Genomic DNA, 18946 nt, shown 5'->3' on the forward strand with positions numbered 1-18946 from the left:
CATATATATATACATACATATATATATATATATATACATATATATATACATATATATATACACATATACATATATATATATATACATATATATGCATATATAACTTTGTTTTTAGCAAATAATCATTAACTTAGAATTTTATGGCTGCAACACGTTCCAAAAAAGCTGGGACAGGGTCATGTTTACCACTGTGATACATCACCTTTTCTTTTAACAACATTCAATAAACGTTTGGGAACTGAGGACGCCAATTGTTGAAGCTTTGTAGGTGGAATTCTTTCCCATTCTTGCTTGGTGTACAGCTTCAGCTGTTCAACAGTCCGGGGTCTCCGTTGTCGTATTTTACGCTTCATAATGCGCGCACATTTTCAATGGGAGACAGGTCTGGACTGCAGGCAGGCCAGTCTCGTACCCGCACTCTTTTACTACGAAGCCACGCTGTTGTAACACGTGCAGAATGTGGTTTGGCATTGTCTTGCTGAAATAAGCAGGGGCATCCATGAAAAAGACGTTGCTTGGATGCAGCATATGTTTCTCCAAAACCTGTATGTACTTTTCAGCATTAATGGTGCCTTCACAGATGTGTAAGTTACCCATGCCATTGGCACGAGCACAGCCCCATACCATCACAGATGCTGGCTTTTCAACTTTGCGTCCATAACAGTCCGGATGGTTCTTTTCCCCTTTGGCCCGGAGGACACGATGTCCACAATTTCCTAAAACAATTTGAAATGTGGACTTGTCGGACCACAGAACACTTTTCCACTTTGCATCAGTCCATCTTAGATGAGCTCGGGCCCAGAGAAGCTAGCGGCGTTTCTTGGTGTTGTTGATAAATAGCTTTTGCTTTGCATAGTCGAGTTGCACTTACGGATGTAGCGCCGAACTGTATTTACTGACATTGGTTTTCTGAAGCGGTCCTGAGCCCATGTGGTGATATCCTTTACACATTGATGTCGGTTTTTGATGCAGTGCCGCCTGAAGGATCGAAGGTCACAGGCATTCAATGTTGGTTTGCGGCCTTGCCGCTTACATGCAGTGATGTCTCCAGATTCTCTGAACCTTTTGATGATGATATGGACCATAGATGATGAAATCCCTACATTCCTTGCAATTGTACGTTGACGAACATTGTACTTAAACTGTTCGACTATTTTTTCACGCACTTGTTCACAAAGAGGTGAACCGCGCCCCATCTTTGCTTGTGAATGACTGAGCAATTCAGGGAAGCTCCTTTTATACCCAATCATGGGACCTACCTGTTCCCAATTAGCCTGTTCACTTGTGGGATGTTCCAAACAGGTGTTTGATGTCTTTTTTGCCACCTGTCCCAGCTTTTTTGGAACGTGTTGCAGCCATAAAATTCTAAGTTAATGATTATTTGCTAAAAACAATCAAGTTTATTAGTTTGAACATTAAATATCTTGTCTTTGTAGTGTATTCAATTAAATATAGGTTGAACATGATTTGCAAATTGTATTCTATTTTTATTTATGTTTACCACAACGTCCCAACTTCATTGGAATTGGGGTTGTATAATACATTTATGTACATATACACATATAGATATAAATATATATATATAGCCTATATACCCAGCCATCTTTGGGTGAGAGGCGGGGTACACCCTGAACTGGTCGCCAGCCAATCGCAGGGCACATAGAAACAGACAACCATTCACACTCACATTCACAACTCCGGGCAATTTAGAGTCTTCAATTAACCTACCATGCATGTTTTTGGAATATGCGAGGAAACCGGAGTACCTGGAGAAAACCCACACGAGCACGGGGAGAACATGCAAACTCCAGATAGGCGAGACCGGATTTGAACCCAGGTCCTCAGAACTGCGAGGCAGACGTAGTAACCAGTCGTCCACAATATATAAGTATACAAATATTATATATATTTTCCAATATTATCCAATGCAATAAGAATGGGCCTCAATTATACATGGATTTTCGGTATTTGCGGTCTAGCCCGCTCCCAATCCCCCATGAACAGAGGGGGTCCGCTGTATTGCCAAACATGGCGGCCCCCTGATATGGATGAAAATTGATAAATACATTTTTAATTCTTATTCCGGGAACACAAAATGAATCAGAATACCATGCTTAGACTAATAGGGGCACAGACAATGTATTCTGTAAAAATAAATATATATATTCTGTTTAATTCCCCTTTAATAGAAAACTCACATTTCCCATTCACGTCTTGAACTACTTTTCTTTACCACATGAGTAATTAATATCGTAGATAAATAGAAATAAGAGCCTGATCCTTCTGGAGGATACCTACCTGCCCATCATCTGCCTTGTTTTTGGGGAAATTGAGGATTTGTTTTGTTGCCTGGTCCCATTTAGTGTATGTGTCCTCCCAAGCCTTAATATGGAACAATCACACACAATATTAACAGAGGTGGACAAACATCAAGAAAATGACATTTTTAAGAGAGCAGTGGAGCCTTGTTTCACCGACAACATTTTCTAAGAAATATATCGTCGTTTAACGCACTATGCTTTGGTTCGTGACCAGTTTTGGCATGGATGCAGAAAGCTCAGTTGTGGCTTTTCTTGTGCCAAGTAAACATCACTGGTTCCATGTGTCACGCATTGGAGGCATCTTTCGTTTTTGCTCTAAATTAGTGCCCAGTATCGCTCCAAAGTAACTGCCAACTGGTGATGGTCTTATTAGGAAGCTTAATCGTACTACTGTTGGGAAAAAAAAGAGGAAATAATGGCTAAAAATGGGAATTGTGTTTGTCATCTCACTGTGCAGTTTGGTTTGGAAAAATCTATCATCTGTACTATTGTAATAATAACATTAATAATCATAATAAATCACATTTGTATAGTGCTTTTCTCAACACTTAAGACACTTTAAATAGGTGCAAACAAACCAAGAGATGGGTAAAAAAAAAAAAAAAAACAATCCTTGGTTGACTTAGCGGGTGATGACAAAGAGGTCCACTGCCTACACTGAGGCGATGAGCTCCACAAAAGGAGGCACATGTTGCACAGTGCCACCGCTGAGAAGGAACGTCTGGACAGTGGCCAACAACAGACGAAGGAGCAGAAGGGAGAGCAGGATCCACCATGGCAGATGGATCGGCTCGTCTTGAGTCCATCAGGATGGGTAGTGGAAGGGAGCTAGTCGGCTAGCTGATGGAGCTGGCATGCTAGCTAGCTGGGTCAAAAAGGAGGCAGCGGTCCCATTCAGCGAGGGTTAACTGCACCAAGACAGGTGAAAGCATTCCGGGCTTCCGCCTTCATCCAAGGTACGGCAAACAGCTCTTTGTTAAGAAGGCAGCTGATATGGCCAAAGTGGCTAATGTGTTCTTATTATTGCAGCCTTATTTATTTTTAGCAACACACTGATAAAACAACAAACATAACTTGTTCTGGGGGTGGAACTGATTAATTTTCATTCATTTCAATGAGAAACTTTGGTTTGTGAACGTTTCTGTTCACAAACGTAGAATCAGAACAAATTACACTGAACAAAAACATAAACGCAACACATTTGTTTTTGCTCCCATTTTTCATGAGCTGGACTCCAAGATCTAAAACTTTTTCTTCATACACAAAAGGCCACTTCCCTCAAATATTGTTCACAAATCTGTCTAAATCTGTGTTAGTGAGCATTTCTCCTTTGTCTTGATAATCCATCCAACCTCATAGGTGCGGCATATCAAGATGCTGATTAGACAGCATGATTATTGCACAGGTGTGCCTTAAGCTGGCCACTATAAAAGGCCACTCTGAAATGTGCAGTTTTTCTTTATTGTGGGGGTCCTGTGGGGTCAGAAAACCAGTCAGTATCTGGTGAGACCACCATTTGCCTCACGTAGTTGTAGTGGACATGCGCTCTGCAAATCGAGGCGCCACAGAGACTCACAACCACTTGAGAACCCTACTCCTCCACGCTGCCCTGCTGTGAGACGCCGACGAGGACAATGCCTGGTGTACATCAAGTGGACCTTAACCTAATTAGCAGCTTCCCGTCAAATCTTGATTCCTGTCTTCAAAAGACCCCTTCCCAGACCAAATGGTTGGGGAAGACCATGTGGTTAATATTCACCCATGCGCGTGAGGCTCCACCCACTGGTGTTGAGAGGAACTGCAAGCGCCATAACTTGTGGACGTGCCTTTGATGTTTGTTAACGGAAGATAAAATGTCTGCTTTTATATCTTGCAAACTCTGCAGAAATATTCCAAATATATGCCTTGGTGTCTGTGTCCCCATTCTCACTTTGACTGTTCCTCTGCAAGATTTTGAAAGCGGTTCATGATTTGAAATCAAACAGTACGAAATGTTGTATTGCACAATAAGCAACCCATCTGCCACGACCAAAGTTTAAACAATGATTCTATGCGTGAGAGTACAAAGTTGGGAGTGTTTGAGATTAATATTATTTTAAAACCCATTTACTCAAATTTGTAGACAAGATTCAGGCTGGTGGACGTGGTCTTCTCCAAGTCAGAACTCCCTCTTCCTACGCCCCCCCCCACCTGGGGTATTTAACTCTAAACTCACACCTTTCTCAGAGAGTTGAGTTGAGGCTAGTTTGGTTTTTCCTTCGTACCTTTGGTGGCAGCTCGCCAGCTGGGTGGCCTCTGGCCAACCCTCCCCCTTCTTTTGTTCCCTTTTTGTCCACGGCCACCTCCGGGAGCCACCACGTGCGCGAACGCCCGCAGCAACCAAGCCGGCGGCGTTTTCAGTCGAAGAAGTCGACCATACGGCTCCGGTTGCTTTCCCTAGCCACGGTCGGTCGGCGAGGCCTCAACAAGCAGCTGCCGGCATCCCGGACGGGTCCCGCACACCTCTGAGGGCCAGAGCTCGGCCCACCACCAGGTCAACCGGCAGAGAAGTTATGAGCGCATCTCAAACGGGACAACAACTTTCCTTTCCCATTTCTTTTGATTTTTGTGCATCTGGTTTTTCTTCAACCGAACTTCCCTCGTTTCCGCCTGAAGTCCGGAGGAAGACCACCCTCAAAGACCAGCTGATCTGCGTTCGTGAGTCGACACTGCAATCCTTACTATGATGTAAAAAAATCAGTGCGTAATAATTGTGGGGAAATTTCTAGCTTCATACGAAATCCCAACTTTGCCTTCTCTCGCTCTGGCTCAACGCATTAAACGCTCACTCGCCCATTTATTTTAGCCCAGCGACCACACACACGATGTCCTCTTTTCCATTTTCGTACGCCTTATTTTCTCTTTCGTTTACCCTTAGTGTTATTTTCTTGTTATAGTTTGTAGTTGTGTTTCATTAAATACACCATAAAATTCCACTCGTGGTCGTATTTTGTGTGTTCTGAATTTAAGTAAACCTCTGTAACCTAAGACTCAAAATGTCGTAGAGTATAGCAACCTCCAGATTATGAGACTGATTAAAAAGCTTTGTCGTCATTTCGCCTCAAGTTAAACTTTAAAAAATTGACGTGTGCCCTTTTCAAGACATTAGTTTGATTTTAACAATTAAATCAAAATTACGATAAACTGGAAGTAACGCAAACTTCGCTCCCGGCTTATTACTTTATCCTAAATGTATTACAATTCTTATTTGCCTTATAATCACTACATAGTGCAACATCTCCTTCGTATAGAGTTGATCAGGTTGTTGATTGTGGCCTGTGTAATGTTGGTCCACTCCTCGTCAATGGATGTGTGAAGTTGCTGGATACTGGAAGGAACTGGAACACGCTGTCGCATACGCCGATCCAGAGCATCCCAAACAGGCTCAATGGGTGACGTGTCGGGGGAGTACGCTGGCCATGCAAGAACTGGGATGTTTTCAGTTTCCAGGTATTGTGTACAGATCCTTGCAACATGGGGCCGTGCATTATCATGCTGCAACATGAGGTGATAGTCATGGATGAATGGCACAACAATGGGCCTCGGGATCTCGTCACGGTATCTCTGTGCATTGAAAATACCATCAATAAAATGCACCTGTGTTCGTTGCACATAACATACGCCTGCCCATACCATAACACCACCGCCACCATGAAAAGTTGGCCACTTGATCCACAACGTTGACATCAGCAAACCGCTCACCCACACGACGCCACACACGCTGTCTGAAATCTACCCTGAACAGTGAAAACCCGGATTCATCCGTGAAGAGAACACCTCTCCAAAGTCCCAGACACCATCGAATGTGAGCATTCGCCCACAAGTCGGTTACAACGAACAACTTCCGTCAGGTCGAGACCCCGATGAGGACGACGAGCATGCAGATGAGCTTCCCTGAGACGCTTTCTGACAGTTTGTGCAGAAATTCTTCGTTTATGCAAACCGATTGTTGCAGCAGCTGTCCGGGTGGTTGGTCTCAGATGATCTTGGAGGTGAACATGCTGGATGTGGAGGTCCTAGGCTGGTGTGGTTACACATTGTCTTCGGTTGTGAGGCCGGTTGGATTTACTGCCAAACTGTATGAAACGCTTTTGGAGACTGCTTATGGTAGAGAAATGAACATTCAATTCACGGGCAACAGCTCTGGTGGACATTCCTGCAGTCACCATTCCAATTGCACGCTCCCTCAGAACTGTGTGATAAAACTGCTCATTTCAGAGTGGCCTTTTATTGTGGCCAGCCTATGACACACCTGTGCAATAATCATGCTGTCTAATCAACATCTTGATATGCCACACCTGTGAGGTGGGATGGATAATCTCGACAAAGGAGAAATGCTCACTCACACAGATTTAGACAGATTTGTGAACAATATTTAAGGGAAATGGCCTTTTGTGTATGTAGAATAAGTTTTAGATATTGGAGTCCAGCTCACGAAAAATGGGAGCAAAAACAAATGTCTACATTTGTGAACCGAAACGTTCACAAACCAAAGTTTCCCATTTATATTTTTGTTAAGTTTGAGAACCAAGACTCCATTGTAATTAAATTATTTTATAATTATTATAGCATTCATTCACTATCAATTGGTTTGATCAAGCTGCCATGCCTCCAAACATCTTCCAAGCTACACAGAAAGGTCAGAATCACTTCACCTCAATGTTTCCAGGTGTGGGATGCTCAATCCTCCTGAGCAAAGCCATTACTCTCTTTTGCAATGTGGATCGACCTAAGAGCAAAAACTAAACTTTTAAAGTGCACAGGATGCCAAAGTTAATCTGGAGCTTTTAAGGCTCAGATTCAACATCATCCTGCTTTTTCCGCGATACAATCAGTTTTGATTGACTGACCTGTTCCCATCATGTTACTGATGGAGGCAAGTTCACTGAAAGTGGCGTAGTTTGGCAGGATGGTCTGGACGGAAACTTCATCAGCGGCGCTACGGATGTCAGCCTCTTCACAGAGGTGGCGGAAACATGACATTGCCACCAACACAGCCTCTGTGTCTGGACTCCACAGGAACATGTAGAGACAAACTTCAAGCTTGGTCTGAGCCTGCCTGCAAATTGGGATGCCTCCACCCATGGTGGCACACTCCTGTTGGGAGGCACAAAGTAGTAGACATAGCGGTCTATAAATACCATTTCACAGTTAAGCATGACATATCGTGCTAAATTGGCCTGTTTGCAACAAGTATAGTTTTTGTTTTGTTTTGGGTTTTTTTTTTTTTTTTTCAAAAAAGGGTATACTAAACAAGAGTCAAGATTATGCATGGGATGCTGTAAAATAAGTAGATTCATATTCTAAAATGACAAGACTGTGACAGTGGATTGCCGTTTACTGGTATGTGAGCAACTATAACTTGTTTTAGATACAAGCATTTATCAAATTCTAACAGTGTAGATGGCAAAGGGGTTATTGTAAAGTAGTGGTTGAACAACTTCCGATTTTTTGCAGTTGACGCTGTGATGATAGTTGAGTCATAATCTACTGATCAATGAAGTCATAGCTATTTTTTCCAGTTATCAACTCGCTGTCCATACTGTGTCCCCCCCCCCCCCCCCCCCCCCCGACTGGCTCATCCAATCACATTCAGATACCATGACTTCACAGACAGTCGGAACTTGTAAAACTAACAAATTCATGCAGGGTCGCCACTCGCTACAGTTTACGTTTGTGTGTGTAAACACACACACACAGTCCCCTCCAAAACTATTGGAACGGCAAGGTCAATTCCTTTGTTTTTGTTGTATACTGAAGACATTGGTGTTTCAGATCAAAAGATGATTATGAGACAAAAGTTCAGACCTGCAGATTTTATTTAATTGTATTTACATCAAGATGTGTTAAACAACTCAAGGCAGAGCACCTTTTTTTTTTAACCCACCCACTTTTAAAGTGAGCAAAAGTATTGGAACATGTGACTGATGGGTGTTTCTTGTTGCTCAGGTCATTTAGATTGATTAATTAAACATTAGATAGTGTTTGTAACTGGCTTTGGGTTCCACCTGTGAACAAGCAAATATGAAGACCAAAGAACTGTCTATTGGAAAAAAGCAAACCATTTTGAAGCTGAGAGGCGAGGGAAAATCGATCAGAGCTATTGCACAAACATTGGGGAGAGCCAATACAACAATTTGGAATGTCCTGAAAAAGAAAGAAACTACTGGTGTACTGAGCAACAGACATCGAACAGGTTATCAACAGCAGTTGATGACAGAAACATTGTGAGAGCTGTGAAGAAACACCCAAAGTCAAGAGTCAGTGACATCATTGCCAACCTCCACAGGGTAGGAGTGAAGGTATCAAAATCCACTGTCCGAAGAAGACTTCAAGAGAGAAATATATTGGCAATGTCACAAGATGCAGCCGAAAAAAAGAATCGGAATGCCAGATTGGATTTTGCAAAGTACAGCGATGAGCCACAAAAGCTTCGGAACAAACTTTTATGGACTGATGAGACCAAGATTAACCTCTACCAAAGTGATGGAAAGGTCAAAGTATGGAGAAAGAAAGGATCTGCTTATGATCCAAAACACACAAGCTCATCTGTGAAGCATGGTGGAGGTAATGTCTTGGTCAAGTCTTTATTGATGATGTAACTAATTATGGTAGCAGCAGAATGACTTCTGAAGTCTACGAGACCATTTTGCCTAGCAATTTACAGAAAAATCTATCCCAACTAAATCGGGACAAGCTTGCAACAAGACAACAACCCAAAACATACTGCCAACACAACAAAGGACTTCATCAGGGGAAAAAGTGGAAGGTCTTTTTTAAAAAAACATTTTTTTTATCCTGTTCGGCTGTTAGGTCAAGCAGAATGGAAAATCTGTATCCTTTTATGCCGGAACAGCTTTACCGTGTCACAGTGGAGTTTTTAAGCTTCCAATGTGGTTTCTTAGTATTATAATTGAGGTTTATTGAGAATCAGACTTGATCAGTCGAACAAAGTTTCTAGAAGGGAGAGAGAAACAAAGACAATAGACAAAGCACTAATTGTAAACAGGATGAAAGAAGTAAATCATTACATTATCTACAACAATGAAACATTAAATATGAGTGTTGCATGGGGATGTAGTGCTACACCCTGTGAGGGAAGGACAGGACAAGATAGAACAGGACAAGGACAGGAGAAGACGCATGCAGGACAAGGGTCGTGAACCCGGCTGTACAACTGAAGTGTCGTGGGATTAATTATGTAAATTATAAAAGTCTACAGGACGAGAGTATAAGTGAGGGGATTGACCTCACAGCCAGTGAAAAGAGTCCTCAGGGTGTGTGCCTGCGGATACATGCAAGTGAATTGACACAGTTTTAAATGCACAAAGACTGACAGAAGTGTCCTGTAATTGCTGTGTCCGCACCACGGGGGCTGAGAACTCCACCCAATCAATCGAGGGGCGGGATCAGGCCCAGGGAGCACCACCCGAGAGCAGCCTGGCGGACGGAACACGTCCCACACCGAGGGACCAAGGGCGGTCCGCCAGCCCCACCGAGGCGCCCCGACAACTGGCCACCCAGTGGGGGCCGCAGGGATCCAATGCCACCGCCCCACACCACCCCCTCCACCCAAAGGAGAGCCAGACACCCCCCGCCCCAACCCACAGGGCCCGCGAAGCACCCAGTCCCCGCCCAGCCTTAGGGCGGGAGAGTGTCCCTTTGTTTGTTGGAAAGGAGGGCGGCTACCCGACAAGGGAAGCATAAGGGAAGGGAAACCAAGGAGCAGCCGCGAGCCATGAGAGGTCAGCCCCAACACCAAGCAGTCATCCTGCCCTGTGGAAGGTCTTAGACTGGCCAAGTCAATCACCGGACCTTAACCCAATAGAGCATGCATTTTACCTCCTGAAGAGGAGACTGAAGGGAGAAACCCCTAGAAACAAACAAGAACTGAAAGAGGATATTTAGATTCAACAGCCGTCAATGGCAGTGAATGATTAAGATAATTTAATAATGTCTGTTCCAATACTTTTGGTCACTTGAAAAGTGGGTGGCTTCAAACAAAACGTGCTCTGTCCTGAGTTGTTTATATCTATCTATACACACACACACACACACACACAGTGGGTACGGAAAGTATTCAGACAGAAAAAAAATTGAATTGTTGAAATTTTTGCAGATTTATGAAAAAAGAAAAACTCAAACACACAGCCATAAGTATTCAGACCCTTTACTCAGCATTTAGTAGAAGCACCCTTTTGAGCTAATACAGCCATGAGTCTTTTTGGGAATGAGTTTTGGACAGCACCCAAGTTAAATATATGAGTGTCACAGCAAAGTGTCTGAATACTTATGGCTGTGTGAAATATCACACATTTTTATTTTTTAATAAATCTGCAAAAATTTCAACAATTCTATTTTTTTGTCAGTATGGGGTGCTGTGTGTCCATTAATGAGGACAAAAAAAGAACTTTATTTAATCCCAGCCATTTTTCAAAAGAGAACCCCCTTTCAAGACACACAGAATATTGTGTTCTATCGCTATATAAACATGGCACCCACCAAAAAAAAAAAAAAGATTAGTTCCATCTTTCAAACAAAACAAAAAGTTTGTTTCTACCTTTTTCCATTCTTTAGTAATTAGCGGTAGAAAATAGGTAAATTATATAAAAATTCTAAATTGTATGATGCACTGCTGCCATCTTGTGTCCGTTTTTATGGGGATTAAAATTGCTCTCATGCCTAATCCTATAGTGAAGAGTGATGTCAGCTCCTTTCTGAAGCCTATGGCCCAAAAAAACGTAAAAGACGTAAAGGTGATCAAGTTCTAAAAGACGTAAAACTAAGTTTTTTGTATTAAATGGGTTAAATGATTTTAGCAAATGGCTGCAATATAACAAAGTGAAAAATTAAAGGGGGTCTGAATATTTTCCGTACCCACTGTACATAACAGTTTACAATAACGCTAGCCATGCTGGGATATACTCTGACGCTGCATGGTGCTGTCATCCTTAAAACATAAGAGGCTTGCTATCAGAGTATTTCCCAACATGCCTAGCTTCGTTGTAAATCGTTGTTAAAATGCTGTTTTATGTCAACTGGTCCCCTAATCCTCTTAATACAGTAGTTCATAATGTGAATGTTAATAGATCTTATGTGTTTTTATTCCCACTCTGCATCTTGTTGTTGCGTGTTAATTTATTTAATTTTTCTGGAACCAGAAGTGAACGTATCATCCCAACAGATGACCTATCTAGTCTCATTACTTTGTGCAAACTGGCTCACTATTCCTATACCTATGTATAATTCACACTATTGAAAATGGAAGATTTTCGGGAGACACAAATTGCGCATTATACACAACAAATTAGGCTATGTATTTGTACATCAGTTCGGAATGTTAAATTGTTACTTAAAACATTGACTGTACAGTTACAGGTACCGCTGTACATTAGTTCCATCTAAAACATAGATGATACAATGAGAGTTGTTTGGTGCTGGAGTAGGGCAGACAGTACCTTGTTCTTGAGTAGAAATTTATTCCTGCAAATGAGGATCTCTCGCAACCACTTGAGAACTTCAGTGCCATTGACCATCTGCTGTCCAATCAGTTTGCGGCAGATAAGGAACAGCACCTGTGAACTAATGGATAAATGTCAAATGTAGTAAATAAAATAAAATCAGCACAAAACTACGCTTGACTCGAGTGACTACAGTGAGCAAAATAAACTTGGTGCATCAATTAATGCATGAATTAATGTAAGAAATAGAAGATTTCGGGGAAAAGTATACCAATTTATTGGTCACAATTTTTTAGAGGCTTCTATAGTTCAAAGCACATCCCTGCTTACATACACTGTTTACACTTACAACATGGCTGCAGAGAGGGAGCTACAGTGTAGTGTACAAAAGCAGAGTCATTGTTGCCAACTTAGCGAATTGGTCGCTATTATAAATTTCTTAACTTTTCTAAACTTTGTAGAGGCTATGTTTCCAAAAAGCGACTTGTGGTTTTAACTCCTGCAAGAAACAGACACCATGAGTGGAATCATTTTCACATTGGTTCGTATGACAAGGAAGGCAATTAGGAAGACAATAGCGTTGAACATTGCAGACTGGTGCCCATTTATACAATACATGTTTGGTAACTTTCTTATAGGTGTGAATGTGAGTGTGATTGGTTCATGTCTCTATGTATCCGCCCTGTGTGTAACTGATAAGCAGTCTAGGGTGAACCCTCTTTTCTCGTGTAAAGTCAGCTGAGGCTCCAGCTTACTTGTGGTACCGAACAGGATAAGCTGTATAGGAAATAGATTGATTATGCCGCTGTTGCCTGACCAGCAATAAACATAATGCATGACCTTAAGACAGTAATATATTTGTATTACAAAGGGGCAGGTGCATGCCCAATCCCCCTTTCCATATACAATTTAGAGTACCTGATATCCCAGAAAGTCTCTATCGGAGCATCAGGATTCCACTGTTCAATGGACTCTGGCTGATGCAGCACTAAAAGAGCCTAGACAGACAGTAGGGGATGATCAGAAAAGAAAAAGACAAATCACAATGAGAAAGGAAAAGATTTGACAGAAAATTGCAAAACCAATATACCGGGTGATTGAAAAGTAACTCCCCATTTTTAAGTACTTGTAATTTATTTCTGAACTATAATTCTTACAAGAAATTAACATGAGAAGAAAGTGTATTGCATGGAATTTTATTTAAAATTCTATACGGGCGCCAGCATTAGCCACCAGTTTCTCAAGCCGCCTGGGGGTTCCAGGCATTAACTGATTTCACAAGGAACTCTTGTGGGATGGAACATAACCATGGATTATCAACAAAATAATCATGGGACTCCAACAGAGTTTCTTTTCTTCCGCTTCGTGATATTGTAAAATTATTTGTTTTTCTGAGCAACCTCTGTGATATGTTTGTATTTTAAATATAGACATTACATTTGAAGTGAGGGAAGTATGTCAGATGATTTATTTTTGCAGTCATATGGAGTGGACCTATTTTATTATTTAATTGTTGGGACAAACGGAATCTTATTGCGGAGGAATATGTTATAACAGCTCAAGCTGAAAATTCTGACTCTACCTTTGTTTTTGTTGTTGCTTCACTCGCAAGTGAATGCGATTTAGCACCGATTCGTTCATAGTACTTGCGGGCTGCATAAAATACTCGTATCCATAAGTGACCTCTATATCAGAACAAACGCCATCAGATGAGGCAGAATCTGATTGAGACAACTGATATGACAAAAAACTGCAAAATGACATGAAGCCTCATCCAAAAAATCCGCAATCACCTTATAGTCAATGAATGAGCACACCAACTGTTGCTCAATTGAAAATCTACCATAAAACAGGCAAGACCAAGGAGGAACATACTGTTCGAAGCAGTGGAAGCAAACCTCACTACAGCCCAAGATGGGGTCCTCGATCATCGACAAAAATCACCCATATGTCATCGCTGCAAAAACCCAAGTATACTCACTCCACCTGAGGCACCATAAAGCCAAACGACCTCTTAACATCCAATGGTCTGGAACATCGCTTGAACACTATCCTCACCCAGTCTATCTTGCAGCCACTCTGGATCAAAGTAATCACAGCTTCTCTAGTCGTTTCTCTCAGCCGAATGACTGTGACTTTCTATGTGTCAGTGTGTGAGGGTGAGAGGTAGTAAGGACATAGGACACACTGCAGTAAGGACATAGGAAAGCGTGCCAAAAACTCAGCAGAGAAAAAAAGTAAATACACTAGTTACATATTGACCGATGTCGATTTATCAGCGATATATTATAATGAGTCCAATTCATTATAATTACCTAAAACCCACCAACACAAACAACTTACATCTCCTTGCCTGTATTGCTCCTCCCAACACTAGTCAGAAAGTTACATTCGACAAGACACAGGTAAAGATGGTCACCATGTTCAACCCCCAACAACATCCTAAATTGCTCCAAAAGGATTCCCCTACCAGCAAACATGCAAATACCACATGCTGAAGAACTTATTCATGGCTCAGACGCACCTTGGATCCAGTGGAAAAATCTGAACTGCCTGATAACAGGACCATCCAAGGTTGCTCTAAATAATTGGGGCTACAAGACTAGATCCAACCATTTGTGAATGTGGAGCAGACTACACCATGGAGCATTGCCTCATCTGACCTCTAAAGTAAAATATTCTTCACGCAGAAAGACATTTATTTTCACCGCTCAAGTACATGTTGGTGTACAAATTTAAGATTAAAATTAAATTTGCCTCATTTCTTTGCTTTTTTTGTTTTGGCCTCCAACTTGAGCCAGGCCCTTCTCCACCTGCACCTGATGCCTGCTTCAAAAGATCAGTGCAACAAATACAACACTGGCTGATCTGATGAGCAAAAATGTTGCTTAAACGTAAGAGCAGCAATAGAGGATGTCCGCTCCAAAGGTGGTTAGAGTAGCCAAATATTGTACTCAGGTAAGAGTACTGTTAGTTGACAAATAATGTGACTCAACTAAAAGTAAAAAGTAGTCTTCTAAAGAATTACTTGCGCAAAAAGTACAGAGTGAAATAATTACTCAAGTACTGAGTAAATAGTGAATAACTTCAGATTATTTTTAACCACAGCATGAACATCCATTAAAACAAAAAAATTACAAAATAAAATGTAAATGTGCAAATTCTGATGTGTGTGCGTGTGTATGTTTGCACAGTTAAAACTCCCAAAAAAGATCTGCATTTTACTGCTTGGTGTTTTCTTAAGTTATAAGTGAGCTGAAATATCCACGTTCGGGCAGACAGTGCCAGACAAACACTACAATACATGAAAGCTGTTGTTTTTGTTCGTCTAAATGTAAACACGAGTAGCGCGCAGTTACCTTCATGGTCACGACGACTTTCTCAACATGTTCGCCACGTAGGCACGACGATCACCGGGGCTTTATCTAGTGTTAATACCTACGCCCGGAAGACGTTGTGTGAGATCATGTGACTTTCTTGTGTTGTACGACTGGTGAACTTGACTTAAACGATACTAGCGCTTAAATTGGATTGGCGCAAACAGCGCCCTATGCGGAATTTGAAGTCGTAGTCTTGCGCACGAAATAGTTGATAAATAAGCAATAATTGATAAGTAAAAGTAGCAAGCAACATTTAGATCATGGTAACGGAGTAACAGTATCGTTACTTTTTAACAGCAGAAGCGGCGGAATTGTTTTTCTGGTTTCGTTAACTCCTGTGACTTATCCAAAGCAGGTCCTGAGCACACAGGCGGAACCTCAGGCCAATGCGCTAGCATATTAATCCACCGCGGAATAATATTCACAATTACATCTGTGTGTGGATCTGTGGAGAAAGGATCTAGCTGCCAGTGTTCGAGTACGAAGCAGCCTATGACGACTGAGACAGCGACGGCGGACCCCCCCCAGGAAAAACTCATCGGATCTATACGATTTACAAAAATGGACTATTTTGAGGTCAAAACGTCGAATTTCGCCAAAAGGCGACTGATTTGTATGTAGAAGGCATTTATTTAAGGAGAAATGGTAACTGTTGATACAGACTAGGATTCTACCCGTCTTGGAAGCATTAAATGTGCTGTGAATGTTTTTTTAAATTCAGTCTCCAACCTCCATAGCTTCTTGTGAGAGTTGGGTGGTGTTGGTGAGAGGTACTAGTTGCACCAGACCAATGATAAGCTCAGCTGTGCTGCTCTGCATCTCTGGGGCTTGCTTCACAGGATTCTACAGAATAAAAATGTAAAAAAAAGAGTCACATTCAGTTAGAAAGGGCCTTGAACATAAAAACATGATGGATAGTTACTCACATGCAACATGAGCTTGGGGTCAGCGTGGATTAGTTTGACCAGAGCAAGGAGGAGGCACTTGTAACTTCTTGTATCCAGTTCTGTAGTTTTCTCTTTGAACTTAAGGCTGGTTGTCACCTTCCCCTTGAAAGTCAAACTCTGCGAGAGATACCAGTAAGAAATTTTTTAAGATTAGTAATGAGTCAATAACACTGAGGGTGATATCAATGATGACAAGAATATTCTGTTCATGCTCAACCTTTGGTACCTTACGCCGCATTTCCATTCATGAGGCTCTAATGGGCTCGATTTGGGGAAGTGGGTTTTCGAGACGTATAATGGAAAAACAGACTTTTAAATTGTTGGCATTCAAACATTTGGGTATCTGAAGTGCCTGGTCACCGAAGTGCACAATTTAACAACCAAGTAAATTTTTATGAAGAGCCTACTTCCACAAACCGTATGTAAGCAAGCCGTTCAGATTTTGGAGCCTGTGATGTTACAATTTGTGTTTGGTGATATGTCTAGTCGAGTGCATGCACCACATGCACAGAGCTGTACACTAAGCCTGGATTTACACTGCAAGTCCGAGTGCCCAATTGTAATATAATGCATTACGTACTGTATATATTTCAAGTAACGTAACGATAGCATAACCTGCTTTATTTGAGCTCATTTTATAATCTTGAACAAAAGCAACCTTCATTCCAGTGTAGTGACTCTGACTCAGTTGCCAGAACCCGCCCCCCCATCGATAAACTGCATTCTTCCAAGCGGCCCTGCTGTGAGAATGCCCCAAGGAGACGCCTCGTGAACCGTAAAATAATTAACATCTACCCTCGAAGTCTGAACTCCCAAGCATCAAAGGCCCCCGATGTTGCCACCGAACCACCTGTCTTTGAATCGTAACAATTGCTGGGACAAGGAGACACCCGCTGGCGTCGAGAGGAACTGCAAAGTCGAACCGGGGGGGACTCTCATTTGATGTTTAACCAAGGATAAAGGACAAAAGTTTTGATATTTCACGAACTCTGCAGACATTTTCCAAACGTATGCCTTGATGTATGTGTCAGTGTGTCAAGTGCAATTGCGAGATTTTGAGAATTGTTTGTCTTGATTTGACTCCAAGCAGCATGAAATGTGATTTGAACCATAAGCAGTTGATTTTCCAAAACTAAAGTATAAACAGTCAGTCCGATATGCTTGACCTCTGAGTAAAGAGAGTACCAAGTTGAGGTTATTTTATATTAATATATGAATTTAAACCCATTTTATCAAATTTGTAGACAAGATTCAAGCTGATGGGTGTGGTCTTCTCATCCCTCTTCGACACGCCCCTGAGGTACTTCTCTCAGGTTCTTGTGTTTTTTCTCTCCTCTGACTTCTTAGTTCTGGTCTTCCTGGCATCTCGCCAGCCACGGCCCGGCTTCGGCCTCATCCTCCCCCCTGCCCTTTCTTTGTTCGGGCACACGGCTCAGTAACCGCGAACACCGGGATGAGAACAGATTCGGCTTTCCAGCCTATCCGTGGGCCACCGCTAGGTGATCAGGGCAGCTGCTACTAAAGTACCAGGTACGCTTCCAGCCAAGCGTAATCGCTCTAAAATTGCCAGCGAGCCCCTAAAAAGGCACGAAGAGAAACGTTTTTTTACGTTACGGTAAACATTTACGTTCGTGAGTGGACACGGAAAGTGATTGCCAGACTGTACAATATTAGTGCCTAATAATTTCGGGGAAATTACAAGCTTCTCTCTGTCGTCCGGAATGGACGCATTAAACAGTCGCGTTTTCCACTTCAGTCCAACAGGCGTTGTTCTAGTTCCCTTTTCGTACGCCTATTTTCCTTCTTTTTACCATTATTAGTGTTATTTTCTCTCTTTAGTTAGACCCCTTTGTGTGTTTCCCTTAGATCCCTTGTCGATGTCATTAAATATACTATAAACTTCCACTCTTGTTTGTATTTTGTGTGTTCTGAGTTTAAGTAAGCCTCTGTCATCTAGAACTCAAAATTTCATAAAGTGAAGCAACCTTCAGATTACGAGACTGATAAAAAGGTTTCTCGTCACGTTCCCTAAATTTTATCCACATAAAAAGTGTTGTGGTGCCCCTTTACTAGATAAAATAGTTTGATTTTAACGATTAAAGTTAAAATTACACTAAACCGGAAGTAATGCAGGCTTACTTCCGGCTTATTCTTTTCTCCTAAATTAAGCAAAAAATTAGTTAACCCTCATATACGCTACAGCAGAGACAAAATGTATTCAAGAAAATAAAATACAGTCTTAATTATTCTATTCATCATACTCTAGGTATTTGTACACTCACCGGTGTCATGCGTAGAGGCGCATGGGTGCTTTGGACAACCCGGTTGAGGGTATCTGAGAACATAAAGCGAAGCTCTCCAGAGTAGCAATACACAGCATCGATCTTAGGCCACCAGTCCAGATGAGACTGCATGAAGGCACACAGAATCAGCGATGAAGTGAAGAACTGCATAAAAGAAAATACGACGGTCTAATAGCCCTCTAGAGACTTACATTGGTGATTATTCTGTGCAATGAGTTCACCAGGACAAAGTGAAAGGTAGAAGGAGAAGAGGAAGCCAAACAGACCTTAAAATAAAAAAAGAATGGTCATCAGAACTTTGAATTAATTGGTGAAAAGAATATTTTCAATTAAAGCAACAGAAAGGAGTATTTTTTTTTATTGCATTATTTTTTTAGTTTGTTTCAGGGCTCCTTCAATGCATTTGATTTTTTTCCCAGGCCAATGTGGTAATAACACATTGAAAGCCGGTAAACAGGGATCTGATTATGGTTGGAATGAATTTAAATTTGTATT

The 18946-nt window shown here is 41.7% G+C and overlaps 1 protein-coding gene across 13 annotated transcripts in view; it reads right to left on the reverse strand.

Annotated features, from left to right (window-relative positions):
* The window catches only part of LOC133482727 (neurofibromin), a 158772-nt gene that overhangs the window by 99233 nt on the left and 40593 nt on the right, over positions 1-18946 (reverse strand). For 11 of the 13 annotated variants that reach the window (XR_009789894.1, XR_009789895.1, XM_061783160.1 and 8 more), the window contains 9 exons: positions 18643-18717; positions 18431-18556; positions 16128-16265; positions 15931-16044; positions 12740-12819; positions 11819-11942; positions 7211-7457; positions 7016-7089; positions 2299-2382 (listed from right to left, as the gene is read on the reverse strand). Coding sequence is in view for 11 of the 13 variants with exons in the window: in XM_061783160.1 (XP_061639144.1) it covers positions 2299-2382; positions 7016-7089; positions 7211-7457; positions 11819-11942; positions 12740-12819; positions 15931-16044; positions 16128-16265; positions 18431-18556; positions 18643-18717 (1062 nt within the window). In the remaining 2 variants the exon portion in view is untranslated. Of the gene's footprint in view, positions 1-2298; positions 2383-7015; positions 7090-7210; positions 7458-11818; positions 11943-12739; positions 12820-15930; positions 16045-16127; positions 16266-18430; positions 18596-18642; positions 18718-18946 lie in introns of all 13 variants that reach the window. The other 2 variants (XM_061783159.1, XM_061783162.1) reach the window with 2 other exon arrangements.

This window comes from Phyllopteryx taeniolatus, chromosome 8 (assembly GCF_024500385.1).
Source record: "Phyllopteryx taeniolatus isolate TA_2022b chromosome 8, UOR_Ptae_1.2, whole genome shotgun sequence".
Taxonomy (NCBI): domain Eukaryota; kingdom Metazoa; phylum Chordata; class Actinopteri; order Syngnathiformes; family Syngnathidae; genus Phyllopteryx; species Phyllopteryx taeniolatus.